Genomic DNA, 26,716 nt, shown 5'->3' with positions numbered 1-26,716 from the left:
ATTTAGAAGTCAAGCAACAAAAATCAGTGTTATATTTTCAAATTTTTCACAGGACTAGTTTCGATGGTTTTACCGAACCACCATCCTCAGCTGCAAAAGCGCAATTGAACGAGATAGGATATAATGATTACATAAGATAAGAAGCTTTTGCAGCTGAAGATGATGGTTCGGTAAAACCATTGAAACTAGTCCTGTGAAAAATTTGAAAATATAACGTTGACTTTTGTCGTTTGACTTCTGAATTATTATTTGTTCCGTGGGTTATTGTGTCTTAATATAACAACTTATTTTCCTTTCCCTTTCTACCTCGTGCATGAGGGGAGGGGGAAGTCACGATCATTCCTTTTTTCAGATAATGGTCTTTATATTATATTTTTAATTATAATTGTTATTATTTTAAGTATTTTTTCTTTTTCGAATTTCATTTTAATTGTTTAAGTATTGCATGGTTTCTTTCGAATAACTGTTTTAAAAATTTCTATTTACTTATTCGAACTGCGTAGTTTAAATCAAAGGTACATCGTTTATTTTATTTTTTTTTTTTTCAAATAGTTTTCTTTATACTATATTTTTAGTCATAGTTACTATTTTAGGTAATTTTTAGACTTTTATTTTAATTGTTAGTGTTGCATTGTCTCTTCAGATAATTATTTAAAAATTAATTTGATTTGATTTGATTTAATTTGATTTTATTTATTTGAATTGCGTTTCTTTTGGAAGAATACTTTGTAACCCAGACTACGATGCATTTGAAAACTGCATATATTAAAAGAGAAAATACAGTAAAGCACAGTTAACACGCCTTTCATTGTTCCATTCAGAAAAGATATATATATATAAATAAGAGTGATGTATAACCGACATTTTAACTTAAGATGACTTCCATACACACACTGCTTTTAAACAGTTTTATCATTGTGCCCATTGCTTTACACAATTTTATCCTACATTTAGTTTCTTAAAATGTTATTCATATTTTAGTCAAATATTTTATTTTTGAAATTGCAAGAATCAAATATCATAAGATTAAAAAGTTTTAAATTAAATGGGCTGGTTGCATGGGCATTTTCGTGGATTTTTCTCATGTGTAATGTGTATGCCAGTTGGTTTCCCATAGAAAGTTCTTCACGAAGGCATCCTTCCTTTTAGCTCTGCCGTAACTTAATAATCCAATTCAATCCATTTCATGAGTATTTGGTCAGAGCCTCTATCAGTCTTTAGAGGCTAAGCATTTTGAAGGTATGAGATGAAAAGGAAGACTGGTTTCATCAAGAGGTTTTGGTTTATTTAATTATGAGAAAGCACACAAGGGCTATCTGCCTAACGGGAGGGATGCCTTCGTGGAGGACTTTCTAAGAAAAACTGGCTCATATACACATTACACATGGGGAAAACCACGAAAATGCCCATGCAACCAGCCCGTTCGCGGAATTTGAACCTCAGACCGAACTACCAGTGTTTAGCGACTTTACCGCTCGGCCGCTGTTTCATCAGGAGGGGGGAAAAAAAAAAAAAAAAAAAAGTCTTTAGGTGACTTCCACGTACATCACTCAATAAACTCCTGATTCTTCAAATAATTCGACTGAGAAATCATGGGATTCTCTGTTTATGATACGATATGATGTTCTATAACATAATGTAAATTTATACAACCATATAGTCTAAAACCAGTCGCTCTTCACTTTAATCTGCAATGATATCGTTTTTGACTTTTCCGTTTGCACAAGCTCATTGATGGCATTTGCTGGTGTACACAAGTGTTTACTCTTTGAACACCCAAATTCCTTGAATTATTCTGAAAATATATTCAAAAGCATCCATCTTTTTGATACACCTTGGTATTTCTGACAGACAAAATTCCCCTGCAAATTTTTGCTCCCTAATTTTCTTCTTTTCTTCTACAGTTATTTTCAGTGCTCACACAAGAAAATTAGATTTTATGATTGCTAGACTTCCATAAATTTTGCATTCTTGTCAGTTTTTTAAAATATCAATTATATGAATTGCGTTTCAGCTGAAGACAGCTTTACATTTTCTAGTCATTTTAACTATAAATAAAGTTTAAAGCGAAGGCCAAAAGATAAATATTTTAATTAAAATATTTTTTGCTAAATGACAAGGAAATAAAACAGTCCAGCAGTGTTTATTCTGTACCACCAAGTGACCTGGTTCTTATATCGTCTGAAACAATCTAAATCATATTAAAGATCATTTTTTTTATACAATCTATAACGCAAGAGAAAAATTAGCTTCTTAAAACATTCTTTCTAAGAGGATAAATATATAAAAATTTATATATATATATATATATTTAAAGCTGGGACTTGAACCAAACTGTCAAACTTTTAAAGTTTAATTTACATGGTGGTTATAATTAAAGTTCCACTTTGAAATGGTCATAAAAGGAAAACTATCGGACCAAACGTTATCACACTTAAGAATCGTGTAAAGGAGGTTATGGGAATTTATTTTCCACGGTAAAAAAAAAAAAAAAAAAAAAGTTCAAAAACTCACAACCAGGGGAAAATGCCACTGTATGCAATATTGTTAAATGAAATAAGACATTAAAACTTCGGTTTAAAATGTGTTTAAACGTTTCCGAAACGTGTTACAAAGCATGTTCAATGTAGCGCCCAGCATTTTCCAAAAGTAAGTTAAATCCTCTTACTGCATTCTCAACAGCAGCTATTAGCATATCAGGAGGAATGTTACGGACATGTCGGTGTATCACATTTTTCATTTCTGCCAAATTGTTTAGATTATCACCATAAACAGTGCTTTTGAGGTAACCCCATAGCCAAAAGTCACAGAGGTTGAGGTCTGGGGGAAGTGTCGGCCTATAAGACGTTCATTCGTGAAATGTTGCCTAAGTAACTGTGCAATACATGTGAGATGGGGCCCAGCCCTGCATAAAAATCGTAGTATCTAAAATGCCACGTTACTGCAGTTCATGTATCACGAAACATTTTAACATTGACTTTAAGCAAGCTGCAATCACAGTGGTCCAGCTGTCGACTGCTCTTCAGAGAAAAATGGTTAATTATGAAACTAGCTGTTATTCCACACCAAACGGTGTGGAATGACAGCTATGCAATGGAATGAAGTAGGAGAATGCAATGGAACTAGGTAAATAACATGAGGGATTTATTTAGCCCAAATCGATTAAAAGCGTTTTGAATCAGTATCTTCATGTTTTAGGGCCGAATTCAGGCTTCAAAAATTACAAATTAGCGATCTGTAAGAAAACGATTTCCAGATTGTAGGCACTTGTGTGAGTGATTTGCGATCTCACATTTTCTAATCGCTAATTTGTGGTTTTCACGGACGAATTTCTCCCTTACACGGATGGCGCACTCGACTTTTATCGACTTTAACGCTTTAAATGATAATTTGCTTACGTCAAAATTAAGGGTATACAATTTATTAAACCCATGTAACAAAAGGTTAAGTTAGATTACGATCCATATTTCGTTTAACAATATTGCATACAGCGCCATTTCCCCCTGGTGGTGAGGTTTCGAATTTTCTTTTTTTTTTGCAGAAAATAAATTCCCATGATCTCCTTTACATGGTTACCAAGTTTGATAACATTTGATTCAGTACTTTTCCTTTTATGATCATTTCAAACTGGAACTTTAATTATAACCACACTGTATATTATTAAATTTTAATTTGAAGCTATGCATATACCATGCGTAAGATTTTCGCTTTTATGGGAAAAATAAAGAAACGAAGCTAATGCACTTAGGATAATGGACCAAAACTAAAAAAAATTTCCCTCCCTCCAAAAATAAAATATTGAAAATTCGACCTTGAATTTATTGGATTATCGAAATATTCAATTTGACTTATCTTCTAAGTCCTAGTTTCGATAACAATTCCGTCAAAAATTCCAAATTACTGAAGTAAAAGGTTTAGTATATATTCACTGTATGTTAATAAAGAAATCAGAGTGTACTAAAAATAGATTATAAAATTTACGCTGATGCAACTTTTTGTCTGAATGCATAACATGTAATGGAAGAGAAGGCTTGTAGAGATCTGTTTTTGACATGCCTCTAAAAGTAGATTTCATACTCCTTTTGTCTCTTCAATGTCAAAAATCTTTCCTTTGAGAGGCAACTTTAGTTTTTGGGAAAGAAAAAAAAATCACAAGAAGACAAATTAGAAAAACATGCAGGACGATTGAGTACACATACTTATTTTCGGAACACAAGCGGTTCTCCGATTGGTTATTGAATAATGAAAAGATGAATTGCATCTTAATAAAAAACATTTGGAATATGTTTTTTGACTGAATAACATATGATTAAAAGTCATCTGCTTAATTCACAGCCATTTACAAGTCAACTACTCGGGCAATTGTAGAATCGTTTTGATACCTGAGCATGTAAGGCAAACCTAATATCACTGGATTTAAACACTTCTTTAATCTTCTGAGAACATTCTTTCTTTAGCTCATATTCCAAAAATGTTAAGTGAATACAATTATTGCAAAAGAAATTGAATATTCATTTGCACTACGGCTTGGTAGTTTACTAATGAGTTAACAAAACTTAAATTCTGCTTTTTGTGTCTAAGAATGCAACAATATTTTAAATATTTACAAATAAAATATTAAATTGGAGATTTAATTGGAGCCTCACCAGTTAAAAATACACCTACTTTAAGATGATGGTAAAAATTTTATAGGTTATAATTCAAATTTTTTTTCGAAAAATTTATAAAAATTATTTAAAAATAGAAATTAAAAAATAAAACACAAAAAATGGGTAAATTTTATTTGGAATGAACCTAAATTTCGAAATGTGAAAGGAAAAATAAAAAAAGTTTAATATAAAAGGTGATATTAATAAATATTTGCCAAATTCAATTACACTGAGGAGCTAAAATTTTGAGAGCTAGTATTTTAAAAACTACTCGTACGATTTTTACAAAACTTGGCATTCTGGCATAATTTGAGTAGTAGAATGGAAATATGGAAAAAAATTGGTATGTTATTGCAGAAAAAGTCCGATTTTGTGTCAAAATACCTATGTTAGAATAGTGCTATATATAAATCTAATATATATCCTAAGTCGTGCTTTCGAGACATGAAAAACGCAGTTTGAATTTTTTCAATCAGCCCTGTAGAACGGGAGATATAGAACTGTCCCCCCTTTTTTTAGCAGTGTACAAGCTTGAATAGCATTCATACAAATGAGTACAACTCTAACCATCCTTATTATACTTTAACAATTCAGCAAAGTATTAGTCATTTGATATTTATTGATTGTATGCATTATCCAACCACTTGTTTCCTTTCAGGGTATGTGTAACCTGGTTTTAGTATACTTAACATACACATTAGAGATTGATGTTCACGACCAAAGAACAGACTAACACAGCTGTGAAAGAACTTTCCTATGGCAACATGAAAGATTTCTATGTGCTTTTAAGTTGTTTTAATGACAAAGTCTATTAGAAGGACCTTTTTCAGGTTCTTCATCTCTATCGTCTATCTTTTAGCTTCTTTGTAAATGAAGCTTAATTCCCTAATAAATGATTATTTACTTCTTCAATTTCCATGCAGAAAATAAACTTACTTGCTGCTCATTTTTACTTTTGATACCAGTACTGCATTTTTTCTGATGCTCTGTAAAGTTTAGGATCAACAGCATTTCTGCAGCAAATACATTCTAGTATAATATTTTTACTGCTGGCAAAATCCCAAAACAATCTACTTATCTCTGAGGTGTTTATACAAATTAGTTACTTGCCAGCCAAAGAAACTGACAATACAGGCAAGCTGTTACTTAAGGAGAATGAGTCTTTTACACACAAAAATTGCTAGAATAAAGAATTTAACAACCAATATTAAAATTTTTCTAATTGCTCAAATCTGTCTAATATGCAGTTAAGCTCTTGATAAAAACTTCAATACAGGCAATACAACACAAAAGGTCTTAAAAGTTCAAAATGATTTAGTTTTCTTGTAAATAGTTGCTGCAAAACATTATTTTAAAGGATGATCATACCCTTCCCCCCAAAAAAAAAAAATTATTCTAAGCAAATGGACATTTTGCTGGAATACACTTCATTACAAGATATGTATAGCTTGGGAATTATTATTTTCTCAGCAAAAGCTATATAAAACCTCAATTTTACTAAACATTGATCTTAATAATAGTTAATTACAGATAAAATAATTTTATGCTATATTTCTATTAAAGTGTAAATTTTGAACGTTTAATTTTATAGTCCTTAAATAATAGTTTAATTTTTAAAATCGACTGCATAAATAAATTGCAGTTAAAATTTGTAATCTAATTTTTTTTGTTCATTTTCAGTATTCTGAATTTTATTACAGCATTTAATGAAATTGTCAGGAATTTCAGACAAATAAGTTACATACAAAATACTGAAGTAGCAACTAATCACAATAAAAAAAAGGAGGAGTGGGGAGACAACTGGTAAAGACCATAGTGTAGCAAAACACTCAGCTGTGGTTGCCAGAAAGTGGTAAGGATAGACAGGGTTTCAGATTTGGTGCGAAATTGCCCATTTGACAACAAAATTGGTGATATACTATAGACGGAGTGAGAACATTTTAGAACAAATTCTTATTGGTTTTTCCCAAAATGTTCTCAAAGGCAGGTCAAAACTATAAATACCCTACCTGCATGTGGAGTAGCAGTATATCTTTAGTATATTGAGTTCAGCAATAGTGCCTTGAGTTCAGAGATTAGCTCGAGAGCAATCGACAAAGTCGAAAGCTGTACTTTAGTGCTTTGCCATGAAGCTGTCTTCACTGATATAGCCTGATAGCCTAAAGGCTGTATTGCTGATTGTTCAAGCGAGTTTATCATAGCTTTTAAACATCTGCAAACATGCTTTTGGAAAACTCTCTTGTGTAATACTGACGAATAAATTGTGTTTTGATTCTTCATTAAGTGTTGTCATCAATCACTCTAAATTCGCAAACCCATAGAATGCAACTGTTCAGCACACGCAGTAACCACTGGTATGCGGGCCATCCATCTGAAACTGAGATCCAACTACGAGCTTTTTAACCACAACAATAGTACAGTCAAAAGTCGTTAATCCGGACTCGTCGGGACTTCAGCAATTCCGGATTATCGATTTTTCCGGATTATAGATCATCAGTTTAAATCTCGTAAGATGGCATGCAGAAATTCTAAAATTAAAAATATGAAACCGTAATTTATGAAATAAAGAACAATTATGATCTAAAGGGTATCAAAATTTACAAAAAAAAAAAAAAAAAAAAAAAAGCTTAATATTTATTTGTTTACTTTATTAAACATTTCTTTCAATGTAAGTTGTTTAAGTTGCTTCGTTTTATGTGATAATACTTTCTCTTTAATTCTATAAACAGACATAATTTTATGTTCAGTAACAAAGTTCCGCTGTTCAAGTCCTGTTAATTGCTGTGCCGGGAATACCGACTAACTTGTCAATCGAAATTTTTTCGTTTTCACTAACCTCTCTGTCACATTCTTTATGTCTTTATCCATTTTTTGGAGCAATTTCACTTTTTGTTTGTTGGACATCGAAACATACTTTCGTTTTGTAGATCCTTTGGAAGTTCCAGCATCGGAAATTCTATTTGACATAATCGAAATTTCAAGTTTACTTTTATAAAATTGCTCTTACAGTCTGCAAAAAATAATAAGCGAGATCCAATTCGAAGATTAAGGAACAACGCAATCATTAACATTAACTGAAATAGATAATTAGATAATTTTAGCTTACACCGTCCGTTATACTTTAAACACGCAGGCAAAAACGTATTCTGCACTTGCGCACATGCATATGCGCAGTAGTCAAGGTCTTACGCGCACGTGTAAAACGGCTGTGCGCATGTGCCAACGAGGCGCATGCGCAGAACGTTTTTAGCTTTGAGGTCCGGATTATAGATCATTCCGGATTATGGGTGTCCGAATTAACGACTTTTGACTGTATTTTTCAAATAGATGTCTACAGAATTTGAAAGAGATATTCTTGCATTAATCTTCATTTAAATGCTTTCTGCTTTGATTAATTCATAACCAAAAAAGTAAAAACAGTTTTGTACATATTTCAGAAATGCAAACAAAGATACAATAATTAAGTGGAAGGTAAAGATTAATTACTAATTTGTAATTCAAACTTTCAATACAATACTTAGTATTAAATTCTGAAATTCTACTTTCTAATGTTTAATTTTCTCTGAGCTTAAGATTCCATTTCTTAAAATTTTTTATATTTTATGCCCATTAATTTAATATACTATAAGACCACAAAATTGCTTTTTGCATTTATTCAGATGACTTAGGTCCTCTGCACAATATAAACACAGCTCTGGTGAAAAATAAGTGATCACATTTATTAGATCAGTATTCATAAAAATATCTCTTTAAAATAATTGATATTTTTCATTTACAAAAAATCTAAAATTTTAATGTTAAAGAGCAAGATTCAAATACCTGCCCACAGAAAATGATTTCTGTAGCCACACTGTTGTTCACAGAGACAGCAATAAAGAGAAAAAATTCACAGAAAATGCATTAAAAAATATATGTGCAAAAATATTAACATAACTCTAAATATTCTATATTAATGATGAACACATACCAAGAAGAAAAGGTCTGAGAAAATTATATTACAATAATCTCTTTACAGTCTAAATGAAAATTATGCTAAATCATAAAAACACCCATTAGCTAAGTAACTGCATTACAAACACTGAAAATAATTTCCTTGGGTCAAAGATGCTTTTCAGTCTCTTGGGGGTTCTTTTTTATCATCATCATATGCTGAAATATTTAACCTACTATTAACACTGCTATTCATCAAATCTACCCATAAAGTATTTTCCAAATACAAGTTTCATTCATTTCATCAAAAATTTGAAATTGATAAATGCTTATATTAAACTGAACCATAGTGATATATAATATTAAACCAAATTAAAGAAGCAAAAACTGACACCATAATATTCATATTACGTACAAACACAATGTCATCCTTCTGTGCTAGCTTAAATCAATGTTATACTCAAAAATGCAGTGTAGTCTATATTTCAGCAGATTACATATGTTTTAAAGATAGCTTTTTTTTATAATGAAATCTGATAAATAATGAATATTATATGTGACACATTCACATATAATAATCTAAGACAAATTTATGCATCACTAAAATAGCTTTGGGTGTAAATAGACAGCAAGTACCTTTGTATCACAAATATCATGTTGTGTAGGCAGTACTTATCATAGAGCCTTTTCTAATTTCTTTATTTGTCAAGAAATTAACTAATATATTTTTTACTGTTTGAATTCATCATTATATGTATTTAGAACTTTAAATACTTAATAATCTTTTCACTGTAGACCAATTACAATATCATCTATATATTAACCTTAATCCCTGATTTCCTAACTGTATCTTCCCTCCTCTTCCCCCCAAAAAACACGGAATTTAAACAACATGTGTAATCTACAAAAAGGCAAAATAAAATGCATTTTATTACATATTATAATAACATTATAACAAAAATATCTACACATCAAGAAGGATTTAACTGATGGAGACAAAAATTGGTGGATAAGAAGATTATGTACAGAATAGAAAATGATTAAAATTTCAGAACAAATGAATGCTTTATTTCAGAGTGACTTAGTTACAAAGTAACGAGCTCAATAAGGTATTGACCCACCTCTAGCCTGGATGCAAGCTGCCACACAGCATGGCATACACTGACAAAGTTCCCTGATGGTCTCCCGTGGTATTTCCTGCCACCTTTGCTCCAACTGTTGGCCTAGGTCATCAACATTCCCTGGTAGATGTAGTCGCCTTCCCATCATATCCCAGACATGCTCGATGGGAGAGAGATCTGGCTGGCCAAGGAAGTGTTTGACAAGCTGTAAGACAGTTCATAGCAGCACGTGTCATAGGTGGTCTGGCATTATCTTACTGAAAAATAAGGCCAGGGTACTGCAAAAGGAACGGTAACAAAACGGGTCTCAGAATGTTGTCGACATATCACTGTGCTGCAAGTGTGCCTCTAATGATGACCAAAGGGGTCCAGCTATCAAAGGAAATGGCACCCCAGACCATAACTCCTGATTGAGGGCCTGTGAAGTATGCAAAAGTGAAAGCAGGATCGGCACACTGCTCTAGGGATCTCCAGACACATCTTCGATGATTGTCATGACACAGTTCGAAGCAGGATTTGTCACTAAAGACTATACGTCCCCAGTCAGCACCATTCCAACCTGATCAAGCCAAGCACCTCTGTAATCTGGCTCAATAGAGTGCAGGCGTGAGAGGCAGGTGGTGCAACGGTTCATATGAGGATAGATTTCACTCTATCAGCTGTCTGTGAATGTCTGTGAATACAGTTAGGAAATCATGGTAGACACTCATGTGCGGTTCAAATGTCTGATGGTTGATAGCAATGAATCAGATGTTGTGATAGCTGATCTGACAATAACTTTGTCGTCGTGATCTGTTGTGGCCCTAGGTCAACCGCTACCATCATGACACTGAAATCTGCCATTGTCCACCTGTTCTTGGCAGCATCATCTAATTGGTGTATCGCTTTGACACATATGACAAGTGATTCTCTGATTTGCCCAACCTGCCTCTTTGAATCCAATGATACAACCTCTTTGAAACTCTGACAGTTGCTCATATTGAGCTCGAATCCTGTGGCGAGGCATTTTTTTCAGTCATTCAAAGGTATACTAAATTGCAGTGCAACAGAAATTTTTAACAGCAGTTCAAGAATAGTTCCTTATATACATCTGCTGGATGTGCAGTTCCAATGCGCAGGAGATCTCATTATTCATTCACTAGACACCCAATTTTAATAATTTGCATATTTGGTCAAAACACTTATGCATACAAAATTTCAAAGCAATCGGATGATTCCTTCTTGATGCAGCGATTTTTTTTTGTTATAGAGAGTATATATATATATATAAATACTTGTCTCATACCTTTCAAAGTACACAATGCACATCAATAGTTTCTGTCCGAAAATTCTACATAAGTCTATCCCTACTTAAGCAATCACCTGAACATTTTATTGTACCTGATGTCTTTTATATTCATTTAAAAATTTGGGGAAAAAATAGAGGCATAAATTTTTATTTAATCTTAAATGAAACTGACATAAAATACTTTGAGATAAAACATTCCAAGAAAAATTGGTTAGAAATTATTCAGTGTTTGTAAGTGTATGCTGCTTGTCAAATACTGTTTTAATTATCACCAAAAATAGTTCATGAATAAAAAATAAAAGCTTCAGAATATTCATTATAGTAATTCTCTGTATGCATTTCTTTTTACATATTTTCTTATATTCTAAAATAATTACTGTAGATGACTTTTGATAATAAAAAACCATTATGCTTGAAATGAGGGCGAAATTCATTTTTTCCCTCTTCCTTCCCCCAAAAAACTTCAGTTTTTGCTAAAAATTAACAGATCTGTTAAATACAACTTTCAGAGAAAAGTGAAGTAAAAATTTGAAACTTTCAGAATGTATCAAAATCCATCTACTACTAATTAAAATTTAAAAAAATTTTCAATTAAATGAAAAATTAATACATACATGAAAAGTTATAACAAAATCCAAGATCTGGACTCATCGGGACTCCGGCGATTCCAGATTTGGGATTTTTCCGGATATTAGATCATTAGTTTAAAGCATGTAAGATGGCATATAGAAATTATAAAGTTAAAAGTATGAAATCATTATTTATGTAATAATGAAGCATATATGATCTAAAGGGTAACAAAATTTACACACACACACACACACACACAAAAAAAAAAAAAAAAAAAAAAAAAAAAGAAGGGAGGCTTAATATTTATTTGTTTACTTTATTAAACATTTCTTTCAATGTAAGTTGTTTAAGTTGCTCATTTTGTGCTAATATTTTCCCTTTAATTTGGCATATTCATCAACCTCACCATGAAATAAATATGCTAGCTGCCATAAATTATGCAAAGCATTTTTTAAAATTACCTGGACACGCATCCTCCCATGATCTTGCAATGCTCAATAAAGCAGATTTTACACTAAAAATATAAAAAATTTCTTGAACAGTGTTGCCATTATTCAAGAAATTTAACATGGATTTTAAAAATTCTACTTTATATTTGCATTTTAACATGCGCAGTATTCCAAAAATCAGTAGACTGAATGATTGACGTACAGTTTGGAGAAAAGACTAATACAGTCACATTTTCTTTCACTAAAACTTTAAGTGAAGTATGAACTTAACCGTTGTCTACAATCAGGACAATTTTTGCGTCATCAGGTAAACCAACCGAATTCAAATGTTGCTGAGCCCTGTGTATGAAATGATTTTCAAACGAATCATTTATTAACACTTGTGTCATCCCTGTTCTTTTATTTGCACGATATATAATGGGAAACATTTTACTCCTTTAAATGTTTGAGATAAGTGTATTTTTCCGATTATGAAAAGTTTAGATTTGTGTTTCCTGCCGCATTTGTACATGATAAATTGTTAGTCTCACTTTGGAATCTTTGACACGAGTTGGAGCCTTTTCTATACAGGCTGCCAATATATTTTGCGGTACATATTGCCAGAAAAGACCAGTTTCATCAGCGTTGTAAATTTGTTCTGGAGATAACTTTTAACTATCTCCAGAACAGTTCAATAAATTCATCTGCAAATAGTTCAGCAGCTTCAGTATCAGATGAAGCTTTTTACCTGAAATTCTTAATTGCCTTATACCATGGCGATTTTTAAATTTGGTTAACCAACCTGTCGAATATGTGCACACAGTTTTTAAGTTAATTTCTTTGTGAAATATTTTAAGCTTGCTCATTAGCATGTGACCCGTCAATGGCAAGCCCTCACTGCAATGCTGTCGGATGCATTCAATTATCACTTTGTCATGATCTTCACTTTTACGATACTTCACATAATAAATAATTTTTCTGTCATTCACTGTGAGCAGAGTGTTGGAATCCACAAAAAATTCAAAACGTTCCTTTTTCTGATTTGTTATGTCATATAGAGTTGACTTTCAATGCCATACTCCTCACGTAATTTTGACACAGATATATATATATATATATATATATATATAATTTATTTCCTAAACAGTATTGATTAATTGATTTCGATTTCATAATGACAATTTCCAATGTTTAATTTCTACAAATAATATAGTACTCAAATACATAAAGATGATAGTGTCGGGGACGATTACTCGAGTTTTACAAGATTTCTCTACAGTAATTGATTTTTACTCCAAATTGAATTGACTAAAATGCTTCATGAGAATCAGTTCTTTGAGTAACAACTATTCGCGGAAATATTTGGCCTGACTAGAATTGCCGGTTTGGCTTTAACTTATAACTCGAGTAAAGACGAAACACTTTCATATTTACGTATTTTTATCAATTATTGATCATTGAACGGGAGTTGGTTTGTTCCCCTTGAAAAGTCAACTAATTTCCGATCAATGACAATAATTACATGTTTTAATTTTTACTTTTACAATTGTAATATTATTCCTCGTGATGATTTAACTCCAGTCCCCGTTAAAACATTATTAACATTTTGCTTTCAAATTACTTCAAAACATCTTTCAAAATATAACTTACCAGTATGGATGCACACTTTTAAAATAATTCTACTTTAATTAAACTTAGGAGATAATATAATCAATTAATCAATACTGTTTAGGAAATAAATTATTATTAACTAACTTTGCAGCAATTGCGCAAGTAATAATAACTTGTATTCGCACTAAATGGATTTAAGTTCATACAACATTATATATATATATATATATATATCTTTATCCATTTTTTGAAGCAATTCCACTTTTTGTTTAATGGACATTGAAACATGCTTTCGCATTGTAGATCCTGTTGCAAGTCCAGAATTAGAAACTCTTTTCGACATGATCGAAAGTTTAATTTTCATCGAATTGCTGTAATAAAAACAGCCTGCAAAAAATAATTAGGCTGAATCAAATCAGAAAGTTAAGGAAAGTGCAATCTGCTATACTGACTGGAATTCCTTAGAATCAGTAAAGTATAATTTTAGCCTAGCTTTAGGGACCTGTAAAATTACGTTTTTCGCCAACTGTGCATAGAGGGCGGATCATGTAGTAATACGTTTTTTACGGAGTGGTAGAACACTGGAAATGTAGCTAATACGAGTTACTACATGTGTGTATGTTTGTTATGCCGCTTATTTATACGTAGTGCTACGCAAGTATAAACATTCCCACAATAGATTAAGTATGGAACAGTAAGGTCATAAATAATAGCGATAAATGAAGAAGACACCTCACACAAATTAAATTTACCTAAAATCTAACCTAACTATTTAGCATTGCGTTGTGATTTATAAGGACCGGATTAACCTCGTGTTGAACTGGTGATGATCATGAGTAATAATTAAATAAAACATACATTTGTTATCCAATGTATATAGCATCTTAAATTTTATTAAGTTTTTTAAGTGGAAAAGTAAACAAAATTATCAAACAAAGTATACCAAGAATAATTAAGAATAAATGTCCTCTGGGATTTATTGAATAATTAAATGAATTTGCTACACAATACAAGTAATACCATAATTAATTTACCTCTTAGCACAGCCAATGTACATTACGCAGATAGACTGGAATTTTCTTGAAATGCACCTGGAAAACCTGGAAAAGTCAGGGAATTTCATTCTCCTGTTTCAGTGGCAACCCAGAGAATGGTCATCGACTGATAATCCATCGTTCTTGGAGAAGTTTGTAGGTCTCTCTGGGATAAATGTTCATACTTTTCCCAAATCCATAACTGATGCACACACTTGTTTATTGAAGATGACTTGTTCACATATTTTGTAGAAAAATCGAATAGGTATTACAATCAAAAGTCATTAATCTGGACTCGTCGGGACTTCGGCGATTCCGGATTATCGATTTTTCCGGATTATAGATCATCAGTTTAAATCTAGTAAGATGGCATGCAGAAATTATAAAATTAAAAATATGAAACCATAATTTATGAAATAAAGAATAATTATGATCTAAAGGGTATCAAAATTCACAAAAAAAAAAAGCTTAATATTTATTTGTTTACTTTATTAAACATTTCTTTCAATGTAAATTGTTTAAGTTGCTTCGTTTTTTATGTGATAATACATTCTCTTTAATTCTATAAACAGACATAATTTCTTGCTCAGTTACAAAGTTCCGCTGTTGAAGTCCTATAATTGCTGTGTCGAGAATACCGACTAATTTGTCAATCGAAATTTTTTCGTTTTCAATTACCTCTGTCACTTTCTTCGCTATCAGAAGCGAATTATAATGACGAGGAATTTGATTTAAATCATATCAAAGACGGAGTACATCGAGATGAAATACTACAATTAGTAAGGAATTATAAGCCAAATAAAAACATCTGCCCTTAAGATAAGGATAGTGCTGACAGATCAACTTCCAATTCATTGTGAGCCGCGGCGTTAAAGATAAACAAAGTTTAGATAAACAAAGGATATGCCTTCATCCATTATTTGCAGCAATTCCACTTTTTGTTTAATGGACTTCAAAACATACTTTCGCTTTGTAGATCCTTTACATATTAGTAAATATATATCAGAAATTCTATTTGACATAATTGAAAGTTCAAGCTTACTTTTATAAAATTGCTCTAAAAAGTCTGCAAAAAATAATAAGCCGAATCCAATTCGAAGATTAAGGAACAACACAATCTGCAACATTAACTGAATTAGATAATTTTAGCTTAGCTTATACCGTCTGCTATACATTAAACGCGCATTCGTTAACATATTTTGCGCACGCACACACGCGTATACGCAGCCGTAAAGGTCTTACGCGCATGCGTCAACGCGACGCATGTGCAGAAAGTTTGTAGCTTTGAGGTCCGGATTATGGGTGTCCGAATTAACGACTTTTGACTGTATTACCAAAATATAAACAATTTCAAAATACCTCAAATGAAAAGGCATAGTGCCTTCTCCAAGGATACGTGCTGTTTAGGTTTGTATATGTTCACAAATTTTGGGAGAAAATAATCAATTATGGCCATTTGATATTGACTTTGGTCAATCGGTCTGATTCATCATTGATATTCTCCTTATTGTTGTAATGCCAAGCCTTCCACATTTGCCGAAATCTATCTCTAGACATCATTTTTGTAAAGAATGGCGTTTCTGTGCAAGGATCTGTGGTTCAGTACTTGTCTCTTCTATCTTTTCGGACTTGCCCCATGAAAATAATTAGTCCCAAAAATTTCTTCATTTGCGATATTGTAATGTCCTTCCATTTCGCACTTTTTTTGAGGTATTTTGAAATTATTTATATTTTGGTAATAATACCTATTTGATTTTTCCACAAAATATGTGAACAAGTCATCTTCAATAAACAAGTGTGTGCATCAGTTATGGATTCGGGAAGAGTGTCAACATTTATCCAAGAGTGACCTACATACTTCTCCAAGAACGGTGGATTATCAGTCGGTGACCATTCTCAGGGTTGCCACTCAAACGGGAGAATGAAATTCCCTGACTTTTCCAGGTGCGTTTCAAGAAAATTCCAGTCTGTACATTGGATGTGGTAAGAGGTAAATTAATTATGGTATTACTCGTATTGTGTAGCAATTGGAGAGGATGGTTATTTTTCAGAGTTTATAATGCGAGAAAACTCATAAAATACGGCATACTAGTGAGAATGTTATGTGAGAACAATACAGGATACATCTGTAATTTTGCAATTTTTTCTGGTCAGGGGTCATGGCTGATAGAGACAATACAGACAGTTGTATCTCCATATACAGATGTCTGGCACCAGCTGTATATGGATAATTATTACAATAGTGTTGACAACACTCAAGCCCTTTTGTGAAAAGAAATTAGGGTATAAGGAACCATCAGAAAAAATAAAAGTTTACCAGAGTGTCTAAAAAAGACAAATCTCAGAAAAGGACAGACAATCTTTCGCCGTAAAGGGGGTATTTTACTTCAAATCTGGTAATCAAATAAGGAAGTGGGCCTTATTTTGTCTATACATTCGGCAGAAATGAAGGAGAGTCACGATATTATGAGAACAACACGCCAAAAAATAACTAAACCAAATGCATTGATTGATTATAACAACTTTATGAAAGGTGTCGACTCTGCAGATCAGTATTTGTTTTACTATTCAATACTACGAAAGACGACGAAATGGACAAAATGAGCAACAATGTACATGATAAACAATTGAACAATGTAAAATTGTTCAATTCCTTTGTTATCTATATTTCAACAAAAAGCAATAGAGTAAAATATGAGAAATTTTTATATGAAGTAACTTTGCATTGGGTTACTAATTCAGTACGAACCAAAGATAAAAATCAAGAGCCAGGACCATTCACATTCAGGAAAAGGGCACCTAAACAAGATCCACCAGGAAGATTGTCAATGGATAAACGTGTAAAAAATCATGTGTAATTTGTTATTTCATAAGATTATTAAGTGCTGCCTTTTTTTTATCCAGATATTTTGTGGATAAATTAAGAATATTTTAAATTTCAGCCCTTTTTAATACAATTAGAGATAAAAAACGCACTCATGATTTTACTGCTTGCAATGTTGAAAAACGTAAACACGTTGCATTGACTGTAATGCAAAAAGTTCAAATTCTGCAAAAGATGGAGATAGGTGATAGCATTTTATAGCAGAATTGCATGGAATTGTGATACGATTGTGTATGATACACGGAAAAATACAGAAAAGTTGTTGAAATTTTACAGCAACAGTGATTCTAACACCAGAATCTGAAACCGGAAATCTCTGCATGAGGAGAAATCGGCAAACCTCGATGCTGTGTATATATATATAATACAATGACTAATATAATCAATTTATATATGTAATAATAATTTAATGCATATAATAAGTTATTGCAATAATATATATAATAATTTAATTAAATGTATCTAATATGCTTTATTTATTTTGCACTTTTAGTCTGAATATTATGATTTATCTTTTCTGTCCTGAAATGTGCAAAATCCTAAAATCCGTAGAACCTCAGGCCCCAAGCTTTGCGGATTTCTGGACTTCTACTGTATTGATGAAAATTATAAACTTTTTCTTTTTTTGTACTTTCAACTGTATATTCTATATTCATTTACACAAAAAGTGCTTATCTTTCATAATAACGATGAAGAATACATTCTAAGTTGAGAAAAATCAGTTTCATAAAAAAATTAAAAGTAGTTTTCAATTTATAAAGATTTTACGTAACGACGAAATTCGCGAGGATTTTTGAAAAAATCGCCTGCTCCCGCCATAACACACCGATGCGAAGTGCCCAACAACAATGTGTTAATAGCGTCTGCTATACATTATTGACTATGTATCATGAGATTGCTGACAAGTTGTTCCACTAAATTTTGTCTTGCTTCTATTGCACAATGAGACAATTAAGCCTGATTGTATTAGTTTATTTATTATACTTACATCTAATTCTTGCACATGCTTAAGGCATACCTGAATCCTGAATAAATAAATTCCCACATACACTTAAGGCTTATCGATAGCCTGCGCTAGATATCTTACCGCCTGATGCAGTCGCTGCGGGTCCTGAATTCTACTACCAAGCGCCTCCTAAGTCCTAAATTTTTGCCACCCCTAAATTTTGGATACCAGTGCTTTTCCTAAATTCTAAAAATAATTTCATCTTTTAAATTTGTTAAGCTCTGGCACCAGTTTTGGGTTTATGTGTAAAACAAATCAGTTATTCTTAATTCAAATAGCACTAAATGTAATCTTTTGGGCAATGAGTATTATAAACAAAACCTATTTTTAGCATATGAAATTTTTGTTAAATTTTTCCTCGTCAATATTTCTTAGCGCATTTAACTTAAATCTATAATTGTTCCCAAGCATAATAATGTCAATGTAAAAGGTTACCATACTCTTTGTATTAATATAAAAAAAAAATTGTTTGGGCATCGGTGCATGAATCATTACTCAAATTGTCATGTGTTAATAAACATATGGTGATGAAAGCAAAATATAATAAATAATGATTCGCCAGGTTGGTGTCAGGGATATAAAATGTTAATAGGTGTAAAATCAACGATGTTTCTATCTAGAATGTTTCAATTTGAGATGTATGCTAAGTAGATACACAGCTTTGGAGCCAAATTATTATCACACAAATTTTTGCTAAATTATTGTTTCTACAATAATGAGGTATTTATTTAGTGCTGAAGGGAAAAGAAGAATCGGAACTCTCCGAGAGTTTTATCTATGGGGGGGGGGAATCCAAAGTGCATGCGTAAAAGCATTAAAAAAAGTTGTTGGCAGTTTTGAGGTCCAGATTTTAGATCATTAAGGATATTGGACATCTGGATCTCGGACTTTGTACTGTATTACAATAGAAGTTGCATGAAAAGCTAATATTAACATATCACACAAACACAAAATTTAAAACATTTGCAATTTTGTTTTTTATTCTGACTCATTTGTTTTAGATTATAATTAATATATTTTTGACAGATAAAATTAAACAAGTTAAATTAATCCCTTTAGATTTAAAACAAAGGATAATGCATAATAATACATAAACTCTACAAAAAGATTAAAGAAGGTTAAAGAATTAAAAAAAAACTAAAAATGTGTACGCCACTCTTGATTATTGCATAAATGTTTTTTACAATTTGAAAAGTCTTCAATATGTACAATAGATATTAAAAAAGAAAAATATTGTTTAAAAGAATAACTTACGTTTATAAAATACAGTTTGAAATTTCTTGTATATTTGGAATGCTGTAGTCATTTCAGTAAATGCAGATGTTTCATATACATTAGTATGAGTGTTTAGCTTCCAATTACATTCCAGAGCTGCTTTACAGAAGTTGTAAATGTGTCGAAACATTACAGAAATAAGTTCATGAAGCATGCTATTTTCTTCAGTTAAGAAACATCTGCAAAGCATAATTTAAAGTTGAATCTGGATTTATAAAACATATTGCATATACTAAACATTAAATAATTAGCTTTACAATCTGAAATATTAATATTTTACCAAACTGATAAATTTACATATTAATGAAAATTTCAAAGTTCCATAGTATTAAATGTTAATAATTACTGAATAGCAACTGCAGACATGTGTAATCACATCTATTACTTACTTGTTAATTGCTTATTTAATCTAATGTTATTTAATTGATTAGTTAATCTTATATTATGCCAATAATTATTCAAACAGAAACTGCAAGCATATATCATCAAATCTACTGTTTATTAATGCTTATTTCACATCCTACCTTTTTTGATGCTCTTCCCCTCCCCCCAAAAAGAAAATATACAAGTGTATCTCTGAGATTTGCCAAATCATAAAAAGAGAAGCTAGTCTCAAAATGCTCCCAGATTTTAGAAGACCCCCAAATCATCCCATAATTGTATGAAGAGAACTACAATTTTGTTTTCCTGTCTAAAATATGCAAAATAAAAGAAAAAAAAAAACTACTTTAATAATGCTCTAAAGACATTCTTCAAGATTATGATATACTGCTTATAAACTGGGAGTGATCTAATTCCCATGAAATTAAATTTAAGAAAACCTATTGCAGAAGTACAACACTAGTAAATATGTATGAATTGTCAGTACAAAACGGAATAGGTTTGACAGTAGTGGCTCATATTTATGGCTGTTTAAACATTTATTTACTGCTAGTGCCAAACTAGTTGCAAGTGACTGAAGAGATCTGCATTTAGAGGCACGTCTTCATGAATGGTAGTATGAAAATGACACATATTCATTGAAACATAAATATTAAAAAAAAAAAATTGTTACACATTAAAGGGCACTTTAATTTCTTAAAATAATACTAAAATCTTCCCATTTTCTAAACAATGCAAGAATATGTATTCAGGTGAAAACCTAAATAATACCTTGACAAAGCTTTTTCTAAATACTGCATGTGAATATTTTCCAATGCATCAATACTTAAACCATCAGATGAAATGCTCTTCATCAGATATTCCCATAAAGGACCTCGAAAATGTAAGTATATAGAATTTCTAATAATTCTTACAAACTGATCCATATCAAATCTGAAAAAAAAAAAAAAAAAAAAAAATTTAATTTAAATTTTCTTTCACACTGCCAAGGAAAAAACACAACTTGTTTCAGTTTAAATTTTGAATTTTTTAAATTAACAATACTCCATGCAGAATATTTATTGAGTTGTTACCTTTTTAACATTACTTCTTTATACTGTGGTGAATCTTGAAGAAGCAGAGTCCTTTCTGAAGAATGAGGAGGAAAAAAAGAATATAATACAATTTTGTTTTACGTTTTAAAGATAGAAATAATACTTAAAACACTACTCTAAGTGCAGTAGTCATAAAATCATACAAACAAAGTATATCCATAAAAACATCATAAAGAATTAAGAAAACAGATGTTCAAATATTATTATTTTGATTCAATTTCAAATAAAAAATAAACTGCAGAATTACTGATAATTACCCAACAAACTTCAAAATTTTGATATCAAAACTGATACGTCTATATGATTATCAACAAATAGGATGTCTATATGATGATCTTTATGACAAATTATATTGCAGCCTTGAATGAATATTTGTCTTTCCCTCTTCTATAACTTTCAGCAAATTTGTCAGTTATATGGGATGGGGAGAGGTAACACAGTTTTCTTAAAAAGCCAATAATATTCATGCAACCTACTCCCATAATTTGACTGAGATTTAAGAATTATGCTACGAATCTCAAATTAAAATTTCTTTATAAGATTTTATAGAATTTCTTTTATGAAATCGATTATTTCTGGAATAACTTTGAACCATTACTTTTCAATTATGTTATAACTTATAAATAACCTTTAAATATATGCAGAGACCTTTATTTTTCATTAAATGAAATTTTCAAAGCTTTAATACATACACAAAGACAATATTCTATACCTTCCTATATCCAACTGATGAAATATGCATCATATAATAATATTTCTTGCCCATACCAGGTTAGATTAGTAAAACAAGGCCTTTAAAAAATATCTTACATGAAAAATTGATAAGCATAATTTCTAGATTTATATCTAGCTGGGATTCAATATTTGCCTTCCCTCACCTAAATTAGTTAGCTCTCTTTTGCTAACTAATGTATGATGTGCTCGAAGCAAATATTTGCCTTCCCTCACCTAAATTAGTTAGCTCTCTTTTGCTAACTAATGTATGATGTGCTCGAAGCAAATATACTGTTATCTTTTCAAGATTATACAAGGCGAAATATCATGCCTCTTCTAAAAGAATAATGGTTATTACTTTCTTTGGAGCTGACTGAGATCATTCATAAGCAGTATAGAACACACTGCAGATCCAATGTTATTATAAGAAATGATTACATTTCATATTGAAGCATTTTATTCAATTTAATGAAATTATTTTTTGTATAAAATATTTTTACATCATTTTAAAATTTACAATGAAAGCAATCCTACAAATAACTTCAATAGCCTTCACATAAATTTTTTGAGGGGCTTTTGTTTGATTTTTTGGCTGTTTCTTAATGTGAGAATTCGGTGTATATTCCAACATAACATTTTGATTTAGTATTAGAGTTCTTAATCCAAAGTTACTCCAATTGATTTAGTATTAGAGTATTAGTGTAGTATTTTGATTTAGTATTAGAGTATTAGTGTAGTATTTTGATTTAGTATTAGAGTATTAGTGTAGTATTTTGATTTAGTATTAGAGTTCTGAAACCAAAATTACTACCAAAGGAATTTCTTTTTTTACAGAGCCCACTGGCGGTCAAGCGGTAAAATCGCTAAACCCTGGTATTCGGTTTGAGGTTTGAGTCTTGTAAATTTCTGGTTACATGGGCATTTTCGTGGTTTTCCCCAAGTATAACATGTATGTGAGCCAATTTTCCTTAGAAAGTCCTCCACAATGGCATCCCTTCCCTTAAGCAGATAGTCTTAGTATGGTTTTCCAAAATTAAATAAACCAAAACCTTTTTTACAGAAGTTTTAGCTTACCATCAGTAAGACAAGATCTCCATATTCGACCAAGTAGCCAACATAGAAATTCCATTTCAAGTAATTTTGAGAATATATTCATATATTGTGCAATACAAGCTCGATGTATGATGATATTCAATGGCCATTCAACCTAAAGAAAATACTAAACAAGTAAATTCCTCAAAAAATTCATTTTCAAAAATTAAAAATTAAACAAAAAGAGAGAGGAGGAGGAATAAAGAGAGAAGACAGAAATAAATAACTTCTTTAATCTACAGAAATATTTTCTGTTCAATTTATTAATACTCAGTAGCTAATATGGAAGTTATTACATTGAACATACTTACTCCCATGTATTGTTACATTTACATATTAATTTGATTAAATTTAGTAATAACTATTTTATTATAACTACTTGATAACATAATATGATATTTAGAATAGCCTCAAAAATAGAAACAAAGTTAATGAAGTTTTAAAATGAGTAGTTAAAAAAATTATTTTAAAATATGAAAGTAATAAAAGTTTTAATACCTTAAACTCAATCCGAAAGAGGCGAAGAAAGTCATTCCCTGTAAAAGAATCTCAATTCAAAACATGAAAAATTAATTACGAGGGAAATAAAAATCTGTTTTCTTTTTTCAATATAAGAATTTTTTTGACCTTGCATTAGTAATATATTTTACGTTTAGTTTCTTAATCCTTTCACGAAAATAACAATAAATACACAAATGAAAAACATAAATTACTCATACTTTATACAAATTTAATTTTTCTAAGAATATTTGTCAAAAACTTTCCTGCTGATCATTACAATTACTTAAAAATGTTAACAAAGATTATTATATATATGATTTACATACATTCCCAAAGAGAATCTTCAGGGACAGATGTAGCTTTTACACTTAAAGAAGCTAAAACAGAGGCATTAGAACAGCAGTTGTCACCAACAGCAGTTGAGATCACTTCATTTAAAACAGTCCAATTAGCAAACTCAGCAGGAGATTTACATCCAAGTACCTAAACAAAAATTAGGACTGTCCTGAAGTTTAAAACCAGTTCCAAGTTTTATTATATTAGCTTTAACCCCTTCGCGCCGACTGTCACGTATACGTGCCAGCAACGAACACACTTATCTACCGGCCGACACGCAGGCGTGCCAGAGCATTGTTGCATTCTCTACCGACTGTCACGTATTTGTGCCAGTACCTTGGAACGTTTTTCAAACTATAATTTCTGCCACAAGATGGCACTGTATGCCCATATGGTTTCAGATACATGTACATTAGACTTTCTACTCGAAATGAGAGAAGCATGACTCACATACACGTGTTTTTGATTATATAAACAAATGGGGAACTAAATGTTTCCGAATGGCGTGATTTATGACGTCTCTTTAAATCGCACTTTATTCGCACGTGGTAGTTGTTTATTGTAAGTAGAAGTTTTATATGCGCTAAAGCGTTGAGTATTTCGGTTTACAGTTCAGTTTTTAGAAAATAATTAGATCTTGTTAGTTAATTCTTTCTGTTTTTACCGTTTCAATGTCGAAGCGTCGAAAATGTTTAACAGAGCATGAAATAGCAGAAATGATGCAAGATATGATATTTCAGATATTTCAGAAATGATATTTCAGATATTGATTCTGAAATTCTGATATTGATTCTGAAAGATTAACTGAAAGACATTTTCCAAAACTTTGTTCAGAAGAGACTGATAAGAAAATGAGACGACTATGCTTCGTTTGTTCACATTCCCGGAAAAATCCTCCAAAACGGCAAATGAGTTATTACGAGTTCAAGGAATGTAATGTAGGACTGTGTGTAGATCCCTGTTTTAAAACTTTTCATACGAAAAGAGAATTTTAAGTAATATATTTAGTTTTCAGATGTATAATGTTAAAAGTCATAAAATGGTGAGTAATTAAAATAAAATGTGTAAAATATGCATTTAAACAAGAAATACGGTAATTAAAGTATATATATATATAAATATCTATAAAGCATAAGCCGTTTAAATACTCTATAGAGCATTATTAAACAATGCGTTGATACTTCGGAAATTTCATGGATTTACGCTTAGTAGCAAAAAAGTCCCCGGCCCTGGAGAGACGCTCGCGGAAGACACTGCCGGCCTCCGCGATAAGCACGCGTTTTCGCTACCCGGCTCGAAGGGGTTAATAATAATAATTGCTTGATAATTAACATGCAACAAATTATCTCAAATTAAAACATAATTGCTCATTACTAAAATATTTTGTCAATTCTTTTATTTCCATTCTATTACTCATTAAAATTATTTATTCAGTATCTGAATCTAATATAATAAAATTTACAGTGATATCAATAAATCTGAGTATATCTCATAGCTAGAACAACTTGTCTGAGATGTACAAATTAACCTGACTATCATCAACAAATTTTGCATTTAAATCTATGAACATTTTTATATAAAAAAATTTAATGTTAATTAAATCAATCTTTAAGTATAAAATTCTAAATACACGACAGATAAAGAAATAAATAAAATATATGAAAATGATTTAATTATACACAACAGACTTATTTTTATATTTATAAGCTGGGTTGAGAGGGAACCTCTTCTAAGCAAATAAAGTTAAAAAAAAAAAGTGTTCAAATACATGCTAGAATTACTTTCTAAATAATCAACTTTGCCTTATTAACAACAAAAATGTATTTACTTAAATCAGCATTTTGGAAAATTTAATTACTTCAGATTAATTAATAATTTGAAAAATCTTCAGTTCTAAGATATCAATATTCTAAAGCAGACTGTTCCTGAAGCAACTATTCGCAACATTCATATGCGAAAAAAAGATGCACCTTCAAACCAAAGAAATCCTATATTATATTAAATTATGAATTTGGTAAAATGAAACTTTTCTAAACTAAAAATGTAAGCATCAAATTATTAACTTCCTTATACACCTCTTCTCTATTTCTGATTATAATAAACATTCGTAAACTTTATTCACTTTAGAGCAACTCACTGTTTTAAATAAAATATGAAAATAAATTAATTTTAAAGCTTCTTACTTATATATGTTGAAGGAAACTACACTAATATATCTAGCATCAAGTAAAATTGTTAACATTTGATTCTTTACAGCAATAACTTCCATACGCTCATTTAATAATTTTGGTGGTTTCAAGCATCATATTTTCCTCTATCTGTCAATGCTTGACTCTAGCTTGAACACAGTTTTTAAAACTTTCTCTTTAACTTCACAGTGTAATATTCCTTTTTCAGTAATACAAGACTAATCATTACATATGTATTTATTTTGGAAGGGGGGATCTGTTAGTAGCAAAGGAACTGACTTTTTTAACTAATTTTTCTTAGTATGTGCTATCACATCATTTTTATACAAGACCAAATTTCTCTAATTGATATATACAGGGTGTTTCAAAACTAATGGAATACACTTTAAGGTGAAATACAGCCCTCAAAACAAACACTTTTTTCCACAGTATGCATGGTTGTATATAAGCAATATGGTACTACAAATCAGTTACTATTTACCTACCCATGCCATCTTTCGCAATGCACAAAGGATGCTTTCAGGTATTCATATAAAAGGAGTCGTTTACTCATGCGTTGTCAATATTATTTCTGTATTCATTTTATTTTTGTATTTTTCATATATTTTTTGTA

The 26,716-nt window shown here is 31.0% G+C and overlaps 1 protein-coding gene and 1 long non-coding RNA gene across 6 annotated transcripts in view; one reads left to right on the top strand and one right to left on the bottom strand.

Moving 5' to 3' along the window:
* Positions 1-26,716, bottom strand: part of LOC118198542 (uncharacterized) — a 211,667-nt gene that overhangs the window by 2,826 nt on the left and 182,125 nt on the right. For 2 of the 5 annotated variants that reach the window (XM_085814989.1, XM_085814992.1), the window contains 6 exons: positions 23,905-24,061; positions 23,576-23,613; positions 23,060-23,192; positions 21,251-21,305; positions 20,949-21,110; positions 19,776-19,975 (listed from right to left, as the gene is read on the bottom strand). In XM_085814989.1, the coding sequence (XP_085671115.1) occupies positions 19,776-19,975; positions 20,949-21,110; positions 21,251-21,305; positions 23,060-23,192; positions 23,576-23,613; positions 23,905-24,061 (745 nt within the window). Of the gene's footprint in view, positions 1-8,468; positions 8,500-12,019; positions 12,073-14,631; positions 14,990-19,775; positions 19,976-20,948; positions 21,111-21,250; positions 21,306-23,059; positions 23,193-23,575; positions 23,614-23,904; positions 24,062-26,716 lie in introns of all 5 variants that reach the window. The other 3 variants (XR_015040678.1, XM_085814991.1, XM_085814990.1) reach the window with 3 other exon arrangements.
* The window catches only part of LOC146997559 (uncharacterized), a 63,146-nt gene that overhangs the window by 31,460 nt on the left and 4,970 nt on the right, over positions 1-26,716 (top strand). The gene's annotated exons all lie outside the window — the stretch shown is intronic.

The sequence above is a fragment of the Stegodyphus dumicola genome, chromosome 4, assembly GCF_044657685.1.
Source record: "Stegodyphus dumicola isolate Sdum_Otavi_A_Nest chromosome 4, ASM4465768v1".
In the NCBI taxonomy this organism is placed as follows: Eukaryota; Metazoa; Arthropoda; class Arachnida; order Araneae; family Eresidae; genus Stegodyphus; species Stegodyphus dumicola.
Note: the sequence above shows the minus strand (reverse complement) of the source record. Positions and strands in the feature narration are given on the sequence as shown.